At 43.3% G+C, this 17,069-nt stretch overlaps 2 protein-coding genes and 1 non-coding gene across 9 annotated transcripts in view; 1 reads left to right on the top strand and 2 right to left on the bottom strand.

Annotated features, from left to right (window-relative positions):
- Window positions 1–633: 633 nt before the first annotated feature.
- Window positions 634–10,881, bottom strand: LOC112224182 (delta-1-pyrroline-5-carboxylate synthase). 5 transcript variants are annotated; one of them, XM_024387550.2, is made up of 18 exons: window positions 10,168–10,879; window positions 9,720–9,845; window positions 8,700–8,851; window positions 8,378–8,527; window positions 8,029–8,133; window positions 7,760–7,918; window positions 7,106–7,196; window positions 6,373–6,497; window positions 5,954–6,098; window positions 5,649–5,722; window positions 5,460–5,559; window positions 4,997–5,217; window positions 4,707–4,844; window positions 4,206–4,401; window positions 3,999–4,120; window positions 2,776–2,962; window positions 2,087–2,182; window positions 634–2,003 (listed from the first exon to the last, which is right to left on the bottom strand). In XM_024387550.2, exons 2-18 carry the CDS (start codon window positions 9,817–9,819, stop codon window positions 1,798–1,800), a joined length of 2,367 nt encoding a protein of 788 aa, XP_024243318.1. In that variant the 5' UTR covers window positions 9,820–9,845; window positions 10,168–10,879; the 3' UTR covers window positions 634–1,797. The 5 variants fall into 5 exon arrangements, with proteins under 5 accessions (XP_024243318.1, XP_024243317.1, XP_024243319.1 ...); XM_024387549.2 differs by having other exon boundaries at window positions 10,696–10,879; XM_024387551.2 differs by having other exon boundaries at window positions 7,766–7,918; window positions 10,696–10,879.
- Window positions 4,469–4,599, bottom strand: LOC112224815. The gene has a single exon (XR_002949496.1). It is a non-coding gene; the product is annotated as a small nucleolar RNA SNORA15 (small nucleolar RNA).
- Window positions 10,882–11,476: 595 nt separating the features above from the next.
- LOC112224181 (progranulin) overlaps window positions 11,477–17,069 on the top strand; it is a 37,694-nt gene continuing 32,101 nt past the window's right edge. For 2 of the 3 annotated variants that reach the window (XM_024387547.2, XM_024387545.2), the window contains exons 1-3: window positions 13,983–14,140; window positions 14,318–14,417; window positions 16,842–16,973. In XM_024387547.2, coding sequence (XP_024243315.1) covers window positions 14,415–14,417; window positions 16,842–16,973 — 135 coding nt within the window. In that variant the 5' untranslated portion in view covers window positions 13,983–14,140; window positions 14,318–14,414. Of the gene's footprint in view, window positions 11,578–13,982; window positions 14,141–14,317; window positions 14,418–16,841; window positions 16,974–17,069 lie in introns of those variants that run through there. The other variant, XM_024387546.2, reaches the window with a different exon arrangement.

The following is a 17,069-nucleotide window of genomic DNA, read 5'->3' as shown; positions in this document are numbered from 1 at the left end:
TATGTGTTCCAGTATGTTTACCTCTTTATGGTAATGAAATAAAAACGTATAGGAACCTACTAGGCCAAAAGCTACATGATCTCTCATCTAATAGGCCTAAAGCTGCATGATCCCTCAATTGGCCATTCTAGACCAGCTAAATATTCCTCAACATCCATGTATCAGACTCTCTACCTCTGCAAGTCATTCTTCGCATTACAAATATCAAGCTCCTTCCAAAGAAAGAGTACAAAAAAAGAGTGAGATCTGAGTAGACCCTGTCTATTCTTCATCTATGAACCCTTTGTATTTGTGATGGGAGGCTGATTGAAGGGTAAGTAGTGCATTTTGGAGGATGAATTCTTTATCTGCGAGTAGAAAAACCACAGAAGAAAATACTCTGTGATTCCATTATTAGTCTCAGTTCTTTCCCGCTTTCTTTCCTGATAGCTGGATAATTAAACCTCTATAGTATTGTCTTCAATCTTCCATGCCCCACTTACAGCAAAATCCTATTCCCAGATGAGAACCATTAAAAAGTCTTTTTAGACGTTTGTTTTCAGATCAGTATGACTTCTTTGGTGCTAATTTGTTATTTGTGGAAGTAGAAAGAGTGGTGGTATGCATGTAAAACCCCATACAAAATCAATCCAATTCATATTCAACAAAAACTTTTATTCTACAATACGGTCTATGAATGACAAAAAACCTGAACTGATCTGTAGAGTGCGTTACTTGACATCAGATATAAAAGCTCATAGGCTGGAATGTTACAGCGGCACTGTATCTTAAGGCAATAGTCCCTTGGATGAGATGGGAAGCAGCTTGTCAATTACTGCTCTTGTGTTTGACAGAGGCTCTGGGCACTGTAAATTCCACATTAATAGACAGCATGAAAAAAAAGCAAAAGCAGGAGAATAAATCATTTGCATTCAAAAGAAGAACAAAGTCTTATATATAAAATCTAACTTGAAGGCTTACGAATCAGATCGGGTCAATTTCTTATTCATCAATCTCATATTTTTATGACGAAACACATTTAAGACTTAAATATTGTTTATCCAGTGGTTCATCACTAGTCATTTAACCACATATAAATAAGGATTGCAGTAGTAATGTTAACAGCAATTCATACAATGTTTGGCCATGGAGACCTATACATCAAGCACTATATAAAATTACACATCAGTACCTTTCCCAAATTAGGTTTAGCCTTAAACCTAGCATAAAAACTGGTTTGGTTATGCACTTGTATCACTTCTAATTAGAGTAAATGTACACGTTAGTCTCTGGTGTGAGACCAAATCAATACTTTCAGGGTAAGGGTCTGACCTGATTGAGCAGCCATTCATAAATGTACAGCACGACAGACCAATCAAAAGGAACTAAAACCAAGTGGGAAACCTTTTGATAGTAATAATAACGCTGATGTAAACTAGCTTAAGCAACAATTCCCATTAGGTGTGCGTCCTGGAGAGCGTATACGCACCGAACTCATCCCTATTGCGTATAATATCTTCTAGACCAATTAAGGCCTGAACCAAGGATGTGAGACCTTCTACAGTCCAACAGGGTCCCAATAATGAGTGTATTCACTGCTTGGTCACAGGAAGGGCCCATGAACAAGCAGTGACTGGAATACTGAGTGAGGTAAGCACCGCAATTAAACTTTTGAGAGCCGAGTTAGAATGAAAAATCGATGTAAACTCTGATCCAGACTGAATGAATAAGACAATGGGAGTGTTTTTTTTGGTACCAGGGGATAGCTTTGCTCTCGGGGGAAATGGTTGAGCGTGTCTCTTATTCAGAGGTCCTCGGTCAGTCCTCACGCTGGGCAGTCATCTGTCTTGGCTGTGGCTGTGTGACTGGCAGGTTCTCGTGGAGGTACTTCAAGGTGCCGTGTTCAGAAAAGTCTGCTGCGGTGTGACCGTCTCCTCTCAGAACCCACTTGGTGGTGAGGAGACCCTCAAGGCCCACGGGGCCCCGGGCATGGATACGAGCTGTACTGATGCCCACCTCAGCACCTAGAGGGAGTGAGACAGGGAGTGAGTGAGATAGTTGAACAGGAAGTCAGTGATAAAATAATTAAAATAAAAACGATGCATACCCAGTCCGAAGCGGTAGCCATCTGCGAAACGTGAACTGGCATTCCAAAACACACAAGCACTATCCAGCTGCTGCAGGAACTGCTCTGCTGTGTCCTCTGTAAGAATCATTATCACAGCTACCATCATTGTCACTGTCATCATCTCTCAGCTATATTTCCTCTAATGCACACAATGGATCATTCAATTTAGATCAACATATTATACAATCTGTGGCCACTAGATGGTAGAACAAAGACAGAAAATGATCTGTCCTCTGCACGGAACCCAATAAAAATCTATCTATAATTCAACATATCTTAGAGATTGTCAGTAAAGTACTCCATCAAAATGTATTATAAAACTTGAGGAGAAAATAACATTCAAGAAACATTCAAGAAGAATATCAATTATATAACTACATATAAATTAATAACAAAGATCCCTTAGCAAGACCTATTTTACATTCAAATCAGTTCTGTCCTCTTCAAAGTAGTCTCATGGGGAGGTTTTACACAAAGCCAAAAAATGCTGTCATTACTTATTAGACAAAGAGAGGAAGAAAGGGACAAGGGTGGAAAAGAGAGACAGACAGGTCTCTCCTGAAAGAGAGATTTGGTCTCTCTCACCCAGACTAACCTGGGTGAATCAAAGTGAAGACAAAAGAGAGAGAGAAACGTCTCACAACTATTATATAGCCAGTGATAGCTACCGTTTTCAGTCACAATGACGTCGGTGTGGGAGCTGCCATATCTGTGGATATGGTCTATAGCCTCCTGCATGCTGTCCACCACCTCGATGCAGCACTCCAGATCCCCGTATTCTGTCCTCAGAGACTTGACCTCAGATGGGCTAAAGGTCAGGTAGGAGGCAAACCTGGGGCCAGCATGGATCTTCACCTAAAGGGGTCACATTGGGAAGGGGGTCATCATTACATACGGCGATCGGTCAATTAATCAATCAAATCGGGGAGTTTGCTTGCATCTAGGGTCGGAAAGGGAGGGTATATTACCGGTAACTTTTAAGTTTACCAGTAAACTAGACACAATTTTCACAACATGACAAAGATAATAAAATAAGATGACTTTAAATAAAAAAATAAAAAAACAGAATGACAAAGCTGTAAAACATGATCCTAAATGTAACCCATCAACTGAATACCATTGGTGTTTAATATGAGGCTTTCAGAATGGAATATCCTTTATATTTGAACATGCTTTAATTTATCTTACGATGTCCATATGTCTGTTGTAAATGTTTAGACGCCACACCGTTGGCAGTTGTGAAAAGTCAGTAGTTGGAAGAGTTGCAGAAATAATTGCAAATGCTGTCAATGTTGATGAGATTATTTTTTCAATAATCAGGCTATTTTCTCTTTAACCATATGATCTATCTTGCTAGAGAGACTCTTAGGCAATATGAACACAGTTTTACAGATCAAGAAAAAAATGAATATTTTATATGAATAGATTATTTTTTATTTTTTTAAAGTTAAGAATATAAATTACCAAAGTTTCCATAGATTGCCATAGATAGATCTGTCATAGCGAATCACAACAAAAGTATTAGTGATACTTGGAAGTCTTTTTGTTATGATTATCATCAATTGGATTGTAAATGGTTAATGTTCATTTTTGTGAATTGGGTTTTAGAAGCATAAACCGTCAACAATGAGACATGAAAAACGCACTTAATCAACATGTTTAAACCCATCCACCTCAATCCAACCTTAGTGAAAGAAAATAAATATTTGATTTGAAGTTGTAGTCAAACGTAACCAACCATTCCATCAAACAAGCAGCCAGTCGGTCCTTACTGTATCTTATTTAGCCAAGTGATTTGAACCTGTATTTAAGAGGAGATGAAGAGGAGGATAATATCACTTGTTTATGTCAATGTGTCTGTACCTGCGTATTTGAGTGTGTGTGGTCTTACCCGTTCGGTGCGGAGCATGTCTATGATCTGGTCAAACAGAGTGGTCCTGAGGATATCCCTGTGCACCAACAGCGTTTCCATGGCATTGCAGGCCGCAGGGTAGTCACATTTAGAGTCTCTGACTGGAGAGAGAAAACATCAATCACTCCTTCTCCTTCATTGGTAGTAAATTAAAATGTGTGTGTCTGCGCGTATTTTCCCACTGACCGATCTTGATGACCTTGTCGATGGCGGCCTCCGAGTCGACGTAGATGTGGCAGATGCCCTCACTGTGGCCCAGCACTGGGATGCTCTTGGCTGCTCTCTGGATGTTCCTGACCAGCTCAGATGAGCCTCGCGGGATGATCAGGTCTATCATCTTATCTAGTCTACACAGGTCCTCCACCTCCTCACGGGTACTCACCTGGAGCACGCAAAATAAACCCTACTGCATTCTGGGATCTTTTTTCTATAGGGGGAATACACTGCTACGTTGTATTCAATTCTCCGCTGAGTATGTACAGGACAGCACTCACCTTAGGAAAGGAGGAATGAAAGGATTCTTTTGGATGGTGTCTGACTATATTTACTACTGGCAGAGTAACACAGAATTCACTCATACCTAGTGTTCTACGATTTCGAATACTATGAGTTCAGTATAAATAATTGTATTTAAATATCTTCCATGCCGTTTTTCTTAAATGGGATGTTTTTTCCAGCTCTGATTACCAGCTGTACAGCCTCTTTGACCCCGTGGATGTCCAGTGCTTCCTGGGTCAGCTCATGTAAGACACGGTTGGTGTTGGCTGCTTCCTTACCCCCCTTTGCCAGCAGAGCATTACCGCTGGCTATGGCTAGAGCTGATACCTACACACAAATGAGAACAATAGCCTTTTACCCACATAATTGCATAACCACCAGCACGAACACCACCCCATGTTACCTAAAGATGGTCCACGATGCACAAACACAACTCTCACACACATAGACGAGCCCAAACGCACACACAAACACATTACCTGCGGCAAGCAGTCGGGGCGGGCCTCGAAGATGACCAGCAGTACTCCTATGGGCACAGTGATCTGCTCCAGCTCTAAGTTGTGGGCTACTCTTGTCCTGCGCAGGACTCTGCCCACGCTGTCCTGAGAGGCCACGGCTATCTGTCTCAGCCCTATAGCCAGGCTATTTAGCTTGGCCGGGGACAGGCTCAGACGATTGAGCAGGGCTGACGACAACTGGCCTGATAGGAGGATGGAGAACACATAGAAATTAAATGTAGTTGAAAACCCCTGACTATCCCTTCAACTACTCAAGTGATGCTCTTATACACCTTCAAATGCAACAGCACCCTCAAATGATCAACATCCTATCACAGTCACACAACGGGATGTTGGTAAGTAAAACACCCTGACGAGTAGGACCTGTTTTGACAAACACCATCGATTCAATCAGAGAGAAGACGGGCGTGACGGGAATAGTTACCCGCATTGGCTGCTAGGTCCATGTCCGTCTTGTTGGCAGCAAGGATCTCCTCCTTCTTCTCAACCAGCAGGTCTGCCAGGTGACAGATGATCACGCCTCTCTGGGGTGGGAACGATTCATTAAAGATTAAACTAACCACAGACACACCTGGGATCACGTATACTATATAACTGTGTATGAGTGTCTGACCTGGTCCGGGTGCAGGGCTGCCAGGGTTCTGCCGGAGTTCCGGGCCATCTCAGTCTGCTGCTCCACGGTGGGGCCTGGAGATGGACACATTACCGCGGATGAGATGACAACAGATACAAAACAGCAAAAGGGACTATTGGACATGAGCATGCGTGATCATAATCCTAATCGTCTCCATAAGAACTACAATCATGATCCTCACCATGATTATCACCATTATGCTCATTATTGTCATAATCATCATCACTCTAATAACCTTTATCGTCGGTGTCCGTCCCAAAGAGATGACCCTAGGAAGAACTCACCGGCAGGTTTGACCTCGGAGAAGAAGGTGCCCACTTTCTTGCCCTCCACGATGTCAGTGATCACGTGGCCCGTCACCTTGGGGTGGGTGCCATTGGCGATGACTACTGACGTGCCCCCCTGTAAGGCCCACAGGGCAGCCTTTACCTGAGGGTAGAGGTGGGATACACGTAGGCTATTTGAATTCCCCACTTGTTTCTCGAGTAAGGATTTAGCCCCAAATGTAAAGACTTGCACTGCGGGTTGATTTCAAATATCACTCTGACACACAGAGTTCCAAAGTCTGCAACTAATTTCAAAAGACTTTCTTAAAACCTGATTACAGATGTGTAGTCCTCAACTCTTACATGTAGTCCTCAACTCTTACATGTATTGAACGACACAGTTTTCTATTCTAATCTACGCGTGTCTTTGTAATTACCTTTGCCTCCATGCCTCCTAAACCCACCCTGGATTTTGTCCCATAGGTGATCGACTGCTGGTCGCCAGGGTAGAAGATGTCAATGAGTTTGGCGTCATCCGATTCAGGAGGGCTGTCGTACAGTCCTACAAGAGATAGGAGGTAACTATGGTTACATGATTGTTTCCTGTGGTGCTAGCCTAACATGCACAAAGATTACCTCCCTGCCCAATCCATCAGTGAATTCCAAATACAACCAGGGTCGTGTTTATTAGGGTACTTAATGGAAGACATTTTTAAAAAGTTCTGACAGAAAACAAAAATGAGTGTTTCCTATTGTACAAGTTCAGGTAGTCACGGCCAGTTTAAGTCTGTTTTCTTCCATTCAGTGCCTAATGAACACAACCAAAAGGACCTGAGGGGTATACCCACGAAGTAGGATAAACAACCAGAAATAACTACTGATTTCTGGTTCATTAAGAAAGCTAAACTTGGATACGTGTTTTTAGTTGAGTCAATAAGACCATGCCCATTTCAAGCTTACTGTATCTTTCAAAAAAAAAAGTTAAGTTATTTCATAATACTTAGGCAAGTTAGCTAGCTAACTCCTTGATCCTACTTTGCAGTATACCCCTCTGTAGTTCCCCCTCTTACAGTAATGCTCCTTAATTACCGTGTATTGTTTTGAGCCAGAGCGCAGGCATATGGCGCGTTACCTAATGGGTGTTAATGTGTAGCTGTGTTAGCAATCTACCTTCTACGTCAGAGAGAGCGATGAGCAGGTCTGCCTTCATCTCCACAGCCAGGCGTGCAGCCAGACTGTCATTGTCCTTTATACTGATGACCTAACGTGGAGGAAAACACACCGACTAAGTCTCACAGAAAGACATCGAAAAAGATTGGGGTAAAGTAATAGAGTGTTGTCAGTCGAAATTGAGGTCAGCGTAAAAGAAAAGGTGCGATTGAAATCCAAGCATTTTATTATAAAGTGAAGCACTACTAGATTGGCTATCGTTGATATTGGCTTTCCTACTGTGTGGGTTAGCAAAGCTACTGGCACTACAATCTTAGTTGTTTAGTACTAGTGTGTTTTTCTACACCGGAAGAACTTGCTCGTTTCCGCCTAAGCTTGCGGAAGGAGAAAAGAAGCATGCGTCTACCTCCAGGAGTGAGACCAGACAGCCACGCTTTTAGGTCCAGTCAGCTAACATATAGAAGGAAATTACCTTCTCCCATCTCCCCAGCCCTCCCTGCACGCACATCCTTTGGGGGGGAGTAGCGGGCGGGTAGAGCGAGCCGGTGAAGAGTTCCAGCCGTATGGTAGTATGCTAGCTGCTAACTACACCGCTATACACACCCCTCGCCCCTGTCCTGCCCTCTCCGGACCACCCCTGTGCTCTGTACCCACGTTTACCCCCTGGAGGTCGCTGTTGGGCTCAGGCGGGGGCACCACGGCGTCGTTGGTGTTGATGATTGGCACAATGTTCATGCGGAGCAGCTCCTGTAATGTGCTGTTTAGGTTCTGCCGCTTCTGGTCGTCGTGGAAGTCCAAGTTTGTGACCAGTACCTGGGATTAAATCAGAGCAAATCCTGTTTTTCGATTCAATACAACTTTATTGAGAGGTAATTGTCCTGGGTAACAGTGTGAATTCAAATACATAGAGAAAGTGTGCATACCTGTGCAGTGCATGTGCTGTACTGGGTGAACATGGCCTCATACAAGGCCATCAGGCCACTCTGTCCGGCTGCCGCACAGGCCCGTGCCTCCAGAACAGGTACTGACTGAAACCGACAGATAGATTGAGAGAGAGAAAGGAATGATATGAATAGATTTGTTTTATAATAAAGTTGATTTCACCATATTTTGGAGCAGTTTGTATAAGACTTGGGCTCGTATCCACAGAGTCTCAGAAAGGAGTGCTAATCTTTCCATATAAGCTTATTCATTATGATCGAAAAGGCAAAAACTGATCCTAGATCAGCACTCCTATTCAGAGGCTTTGTGGATAATGGGCCCTGGTCTCACCATGTCTTTGAGCTGGTTCTGTCCAGAGTGCAGGGCCTGTCTGACACTCTGGGACAGCAGGATCTCGTGCCTCAGTCTCTGCTTGCCGAAGGCCACCGCCCCGCTGGTGACGATCATCATCTCTCTGCCCTGGTTCTGTAGCATGGCCACCTGCAACCAAACACAAACTATCTCAGTGACCCGCATTTAAAGCCTCTCAAGTAGCCTTGCAACAACGAATAAACTACAGTAAGCAGACAGCTGTTAAAATACAAGCTTTAAGCCATGTCTTGAGTGAAGGTCCTGTTCTCCCATCAACATTTTTACCTTTGACCTTCCTCACCTGCTCCACGACGGAGGCCAGCCTGCCCAGCGCCAGGCCGCACTCGTCACCCCGGGTTACCACGGCGCTTCCTAGTTTGACCACAATCCTCTTGGCCTGGCGCAGCTCCCCACGATGAGCAAAGGAGTTACCGTTGGCACGCGCCAGGGACACTGAAAGAATACAAGTTACTAACCTGCCTTATGGTGGTGCCAATCTGAAGCACTGGTCGAGCACTTTATAAAATGTATGCTTATGGCCTCCCTTGTTTAACTTGAGGCAATGTTCATAAACACTGTGCCTAACCAGCATTAGCGCACACACACATCAGTACATCTCCTACCAGTATGATCATGTGGTAAGTGGGTGTGAGCTGGGTTTGGTTTTGTTCCATCATTGATTATATAAAGAGTTAGACAAACAGAGCAGCCAGGACCCCCTCACCCCCCTCCTAAATTCCCTGGTATCCACGGAGATGAAAAACGCAGGGTGCAAACTGCCACATCAGCACGGCAACCGGCAAAGCCATCGCTGACTGCACACATCTCTCAACTAAAATGCAGTCAACCGCGTGCGTGAGTGAGTGTGAGAGTCAAAGTCTGGGGCAACAGAAACAAAGAGAGAGGCTGGCCAGAAAGGGATAGGCCTCCATTATCTTGATGCAATCAATCTGGTTCATCCTGCACCAGGAGGATAAACAAGTATGCACAGGTATGCAAGATGATAGCATTAAACGATTAGGACTTGATACATTTAGGGAACTAGGCTATCCTTCTTGCTTGAGGGAAGAAACCAAACAAATACATCACTGGCTTGTGGTCCCATATTAAGGCTTACATATGCTATGCAGTTATCGTGCCATTACTAAAATCTCAAGCTACAGAAACTATTGAAAATCACTGGAATAATAGCCTACTATTTTCAAAATGTATCCTACATAGATATCTATACCGCTCCTCAATGACTGGTGTAGCCTACTGCATTGTATGCATGCATGTGTGTGGGTATGTGAATGTATGCATGTTTGCCAGTCCCACTTGCCTTGTGTCAGTGGTTTAGCAAGACGAGGGCAGATGATGGTGCTTCGAGTCCTAGGGCCCAAGGGGAGCCCAGCACACAGAGACAGCCTCTGTAGCAGCATGGTCAACTGACCCGCACTTCCAACAGCTAGAGAGGAGAGAGAATAATTTAACCACTATCAAATCTTCAATGTTCCAAGTTCTCTTTTTTTTTCATTTTTTGCACTTGAAGAATTCAAATCACAGTTCAACATTTAAAAGTCACATATGGATTACATTTTTTGTAGGCCGTCATTGTAAATAAGAAATTGTTCTTAACTGACTTGCATAATTAAATAAAAGGTTATATAGTTATACACATACATACATACATACATACATACATACATACATACATACATACATACATACATACAAAACGGCATAAGGTGAGTATTTTTTGCATTTGGATAAAGAACAGAAAAACTCACAGAAATACTTGCTTAATCTCCAAGTCCTGTTTGTCTGTTATGCAGCCACGTCTATCAAGCCCATCTCGTTTAAAAAAAGGACTACTCTCCAACCTTTCTATTCCACATTCCATACAGTATAAACAAGGCCTGCCCTCAACCAATAGGAGAGCTGAATCCGGTCTAAATCACAGAAACTCCTCCCATTCATGTGCTTTTATGTTGCTGATGAAACCATCCCTGCTCCTTGCAGGATCACTTATTATGTGCCCCTTATTGGGAGAAAAAAAGGCAGAGCAACACATGTCGGTGTCTTCTCAAGAATGACAGATGATAGTTCAAACAAAACATATCACCCACTCAAAGCTGTCATTGTCAACAACGTGTCACTGAGTAGCCCAAGACAGACTGATCTGTATCATGCTCAGGCAGCAGAGGCTCCGGCACCACCACATGGCTGTTCCAGCATAAGCAGCTAACGTTACCGCTAGCTAGCTAACGTTACTTACTATACAGGTCAGGTGGCTATGTGTGCATTTACTCACTCACCACCAGAATTCGTTGCAAATTCTTGCTAAACTTCAACCGCCACAACACACTCACACGTTACAGTACGCGCGCAGTGATTTAGTTGATGGAAATTACAGGTGTTCTCGGTTCTCTTCTCTTTCGGGCCGGTGAGAGGGAAGCAATAACAGTTGGGGAGGAGGCATTGGGAACGAATAGCTTGGCGTAAACGGAAGTTACAGAGCCATACACCTAGCGCAGTGATTGGTCAGAAATCAGCTGTACGCAAAGACTGGGCGCGTTCCAGGTTATCTTCATTTGAACCACCACCCCCTCACATCTCACACGTTATAATTTTTTACCCTAGCACAACACAGCTGTTTCAATGAATCAACTCATCATCGAGCTTTGATTATTTGAATCCAATCAAATTGTATTAGTCACATGAGCCGAATACAACAGGTGTAGTAGACCTTACAGTGAAAATCTTACTTACAAGCCACTAACCAACAATGCAGTTTAAAAAAGAAAAAAAAGAAATCAAAGTAACAAGTAGTTAAAGAGCAACAGTAAAATAACAATAGCGAGACTATATACAGGGGTACCCTGGTCGAGGTAATTGAGGTAATATGTACATGTAGGTAGAATTAGCAGCGGTGTAAAGGGGGGGCATAAGCATACATTTTATAAAGTGCTCGACCAGTGCTTCAAGATTGGCACCACCATAAGGCAGGCTAGTAACTTGTATTCTTTCAGTGTCCCCGGCACGTGCCAACGGTAACTCCTTTGCTCATCGTGGGGAGCTGCACCAGGCCAAGAGGATTGTGGTCAAACTGGGAAGCGCCGTGGTAACCCGGGGTGACGAGTGCGGCCTGGCACTGGGCAGGCTGGCCTCCGACGTGGAGCAGGTGAAAAAGGTCAAAGGTAGATGTTCAGGAGTCTTATGTAGAACCTTTTGAGGATCTGAGGACCCATGCCAAATCTTTTCAATCTCCTGAGGAGTTATAGGTTTTGTGCCCTCTTCACAACTGTCTTGGTGTGCTTGGACTATGTTAGTTTGTTGGTGATGTGGACATCCAGAAACTTGAAGCTCTCAACCTGCTCCACTACAGCCCCATTGATGAGAATGGGGGTGTGCCTGGGCCTCCTTTTCCTGTATTCCAATCATCTTCTTTGTCTTAATAACGTTGAGGGAGATGTTGGTGTCCTGGCACCACATGGCGGCAGGTCTCTGACCTCCTCCCTATAGGCTGTCTTGTCATTGTCGGTGATCAGGCCAACAACTGTTGTGTCATCAGCAAACTTAATGATGGTGTTGGAGTCATGCCTGGCCATGCAGTCATGAGTGAACAGGAAGTACAGGAAGAGACTGAGCATGCACCCCTAAGGGGCCCCTGTGTTGAGGATCAGCGTGCAGATGTGTTGTTACCTACCCTTACCACCTGGGGGCAGCCTGTCAGGAGGTCCAGGATCCAGTTGCAGAGGAGGTGTTTAGTCCCAGGGTCCTTTGCTTTGTGATGAGCTTTGGTGATGAGCTTTGGACACTGTGGTGTTGAACGCTCAGCTGTAGTCAATGAACAGCATTCTCACATAGGTGTTTATTTTGTCCAGGTGGGAAAGAGCAGTGTGGAGTGCAATAGAGATTGGATCATCTGTGGATCTGTTAGGGCGGTATGCAGATTGAAGTGGGTCTAAGGTTTCTGGGATAATGGTGTTGATATCAGCCATGACCAGCCTTTCAAAGCACTTCATGGCTACAGACGTGAGTGCTACGGATCGGTAGTCATTTAGGCAGGTTACCTTTGTGTTCTTGGGCACAGGGACTATGGTGGCCTGCTTAAAACATGTTGGTATTACAGACTCGGACAGGGAGAGGTTAAGCATCCGGGTTAGAGTCCCGCTCCTTGAAAGTTGCAGCTCTAGCCTTTAGCTCAGTGCGGACGTTGCCTGTAATCCATGGCTTCTGGTTGGGTGGGGTGTGTATGTACAATCCCTGTGGGGACGATGTCCTCGATCCACTTATTGATGAAGCCAATGGTGTACTCCTCAATGCCATAGGAAGAATCCCGGAACATATTCCAGTCTGTGCTAGCAAAACAGTCCTGTATCTTGGCATCTGCTTCATCTGACCACTTTTTTATTGACCGAGTCATTGGTGCTTCCTGCTTCAATTTGAGCTTGTAAGCAAGAATCAGGAGGATAGAATTATGGTCAGATTTGCCAAATGGAGGGCGAGGGAGAGCTATGTATGCATCTCTGTGTGTGGAGTAAAGGTGGTCTTTAGTTTTTTTCCCCTCTGGTAGCACATTTAACATGCTGATAGACATTTGGTCAAACAGATGTTTCCCTGCAGTCCCCCGGCCAGTAGGAGAACCGCCTCTGGATTAGCATTTCCTGTTTGCTTATGGTGAAATAAAGCTAATTGAGTGCAGTCTTAGTGCCAGCATCAGTCTGTGGTGGTATGCAGACAGCTACGAAAAATACAGATGAAAACTCTAGGTAGATAGTGTGGTCTACAGCCTATCGTGAGATACTCTACCTCAGGTGAGAAAAACCTTGACTTCCTTAGATATCGTGCACCAGCTGTTTACATATGCATAGTCTGCCACCCCTTGTCTTACCAGATACAGTGGATAACCAGCCAGCTGTATGTTGATAATGTCTTCGTTCAGCCACGACTCCATAAGATATTACAGTTTTTAATATCCCGTTGGTGGTTTAATCTTCCTCGTAGGTCGTCAATTTTATTTTCCAATGATTGCACGTTAGCTAGAAGAATTGAAGGCAGTGGGAGTTTATTCGATCGCCTGCGAATTCTCAGAAGGTAGCTGCCCATTGTCCTCTTTTTCCTCCGTCATCTCTTCAAACAAATGACGGGGATTTGGGCCTGTCACCGGGAAAGCAGTATGTCGTTCACGTTGGAATTGTTAAAGGTAAAAAAAAGCTTCTGCCAGTTCGTGGTGAGTAATCGCCGTTCTGATATCCAGAAGTTATTCTCTGTCATAAGAGACGGTAGCAGCAACATTATGTATAAAATAAGTTTAAAAAATAAGTTACGAACAACACAAAAAAACGAACATAAAAACCCAATCGGTTAGGAGCATGTAAAACGTCAAACATCTTCTCCAGCGTGTTCAGGGTAGAATCAGCTGTGCATTGCTAGGTTGCACTCAGGGAGGGGCCCAGGACCGTGTTTGGGCAACCCTGAGCTACACTATTGACAAAGATATTTAGCAATCATTTATTTTATTGATGTTCCTGAGATGTCAGTTCTCCAGAGTTGAGTGAGCTGATCATTATGTGCAGCGCGCCTGATGTAAAGTCGACCCTGGAACAGGCCATTGGTCATAAGGTGCGAATATCATGTGATAACCGTTGTTGGGAGAAAAAAAATCTGAAATCACTCCAGATTGCAAAATACTCCAGCGTCGCTTCGAATGAAAGATAATTTAACTAGTTCGAGCTTTTACATCGCACACTAACGAAGGTAAATAACAAATGTAATTAATTTTGTCTGGCGTTACGCCTAACCCATTTTATGTTTATTAACTTGCTATGCTAGCTAGCTAGTTAGCTAAATTAGCTAGCGACAACTGTCAGCTCTGTCATTCATTGTTTTGATCAGTTAATAATGATGAACTTGTTTTCTTGCCTCTATCTTTAGACTATATGAAGACTATGCATTGCAGTTCCCAACTTGAATAACACATCTGACGATATTCCCTCATCTACCCTTACTCTTCTCAGATTCTCTGAACACAATGGTACGAGATTCTTTGGATCAATAGATTTTGGTTTGGTTTAGACAATTAAAATAATTGTAACTAGCTTACTAGTTAACTAAATTGGCTGCATTACTTTGAAATGAGACGAATGTGCTGAAAATCCACTGATAACATTCAAGCTATAGAACTTTTCTGGTATGTGATAGTAGGTCCCCACACCCCTTCAATGGTCAAGTTGCTCCCCTATGATCCCCCATCCCGTCAAGTCTTTACTCTGCCTCCCCCCAATAGCCATTTATTTATTCTCCATTGTCATTGTATTTCCCTTAGTCCTTCATTGTGTTTCCCTTAGTCCTGCATGTAGGAGCTCGAAGCCTAGTAATTTTTCCAACAATTGTTTACAGATTATTTCAATTATAATTCACTGTATCACAATTCCAGTGGGTCAGAAGTTTACATACACAAAGTTGACTGTGCCTTTTAAACAGCTTGGAAAATTCCAGAAAATGATGTTAAGGCTTTAGAAGCTTCTGATAGGCTAATTGACATAATTTGAGTCAATTGGTGGTGTCCCTGTGGATGTATTTCAAGGCATACCTTCAAACTCAGTGCCTCTTTGCTTGACATCATGGGAAATTCAAATGAAATCAGCCAAGACCTCAGAAAAAAAATAGGAGACTTCCATAAGACTGGTTCATCCTTGGGAACAATTTCCAAACGCCTGAAGGTACCACATTCATCTGTACAAACAATAGTACGCAAGTATAAACACCATGGCACCACGCAGCCGTCATACCGCTCAGGAAGAAGACTGGTTCTGTCTCCTAGAGATGAGTGTAATTTGGTGAGAAAAGTGCAAATCAATCCCAGAACAACAGCAAAGGACCTTGTGAAGATGCTGGAGGAAACGGGTACAAAAGTATCTATATCCACAGTAAAACGAGTCCTATATTGACATAACCTGAAAGGCCGCTCAGCAAGGAAGAAGCCACTGCTCCAAAACCGCCATAAAAAATGCCAGACTATGGTTTGCAACTGCACATGGGGACAAAGATCGTAATTTTGTGAATAATGTCCTCTGGTCTGATGAAACAAAAATATAACTGTTTAGCCGTAATGTCCATCGTTATGTTTGGAGGAAAAAGGGGGAGGCTTGCAAGCCAAAGAATACCATCCCAACCGTGAAGCACAGGGGTGGCAGCATCATGTTGTGGGGGTGCTTTGCTGCAGGAGGGAGAGGTGCACTTCACAAAATAGATGGCTTTATGAGGAAGGAAAATTATGTGAATATATTCAAGCAACATCTCAAGACATCAGTTAGGAAGTTAACGCTTGGTTGCAAATGGTTCTTCCAAATGGACAATGACCCCAAGCATACTTCCATTTTGCCACAACTTTGGCTTAAGGACAACAAAGTCAAGATATTGGAGTGGCCATCACAAACCTGAGTCAGGTACACTAGCTCTGTCAGGAGGAATGGGCCAAAATTCACCCAACTTATTGTGGGAAGCTTGTGGAAGGTTACCCAAAACGTTTGACCCAAGTTAAACAATTTAAAGGCAATGCTACCAAATACTAATTGAGTGTATTCCCACTGGGAATGTGATGCAATAAACAAAAGCTGAAACAAATCATTCTCTCTACTATTATTCTGACATTTCACATTCTTAAAATAAAGTGGTGATCCTAACTGACCTAAAATTGGGACTTTACTTGGATTAAATGTCAGGAATTGTGAAACTGAGTTTAAATGTATTTGGCTAAGGTGTATGTAAACTTCCGACTTCAACTGTACATGTGACTATTAAACACTCAGAGTGAAGTAGGCCATTTCAGGTTAATACATCCACAGATAACAAACTAGATGTGAACGTTTTGTGCCATGTAGATATAAAGACCTAGATTGGCGATTTCATTTTCAGTGTGATGCAGTATGTATAAATATTTGCTTTGAAAGTACATGAACCGCAGAGCAAATGTATGGAGTTATGAACAGATTTATGCATTCCTAGACTGGGCAAATTCGTCTACTGTATATAGGCCTACTGCTGAAACAATAGTTCACCATGTGCACAACGTTATTCATCACCACCACCTATTGATGTAGCAGAATAAGTCAAATATACACCCGTGTGAGGATGATGGCACATCCTCACCTAAAGACTCATACATTTCTTATTGTGTTTATTTGTTATAGGGCCAGCAATGATGGAGAGCATTTGTTTGCTACATTTTATGCTCTTAACTTTTTGAACTTATCCCTGTTTTTAGCCTTTTAGATCAAAGCCTGATTTTTAACCTGTCATTTGTATTTTTTTATTTAAATAAATTAAACATTTTTGGAGTTAAACTGTACCTTGCTTCAAGAAAACTTTTTATGCGCACGGGGTAATAGCCAACTTCGTCAACAACGCGAGCACATGGTCTTAGGTTTTCTTAACCCCTCTTCTCAAAACTGTGCAGATAGGGGTGGTGTGTTTGGCCCTCCTAGGCCTGACCTCAGCCCTGATTTGTCCCGATGGTGGGATGTGTGACGACGGCAACACCTGCTGCAAGACCCCCAGTGGTGGATATGGCTGCTGTCCATTACCAAATGTAAGTGATTAGTCCCCAGTCGTCTAAAGTTTGTATCTGAGTGACTGCTTGGTTAAATGAGGTATGCAGGACAATCTCGGTCCAGCTGACCCTGCT

Source organism: Oncorhynchus tshawytscha, linkage group LG25 (assembly GCF_018296145.1).
Source record: "Oncorhynchus tshawytscha isolate Ot180627B linkage group LG25, Otsh_v2.0, whole genome shotgun sequence".
Lineage (NCBI taxonomy): Eukaryota > Metazoa > Chordata > Actinopteri > Salmoniformes > Salmonidae > Oncorhynchus > Oncorhynchus tshawytscha.
This window is presented reverse-complemented; position numbering and strand designations above follow the sequence as displayed.

Coding starts and splice junctions, on each gene's coding strand:
- LOC112224182 (XM_024387550.2), bottom strand. CDS start 9,819: ATGCTGCTACAGAGGCTGTCTCTGTGTGCTGGGCTCCCCTTGGGCCCT. Junction 8,134..8,377: donor AGAACCAGCTCAAAGACATG/GTGAGACCAGGG, acceptor TGTCGGTTTCAG/TCAGTACCTGTTCTGGAGGC. Junction 2,963..3,998: donor ACATGCTCCGCACCGAACGG/GTAAGACCACAC, acceptor TGACCCCTTTAG/GTGAAGATCCATGCTGGCCC.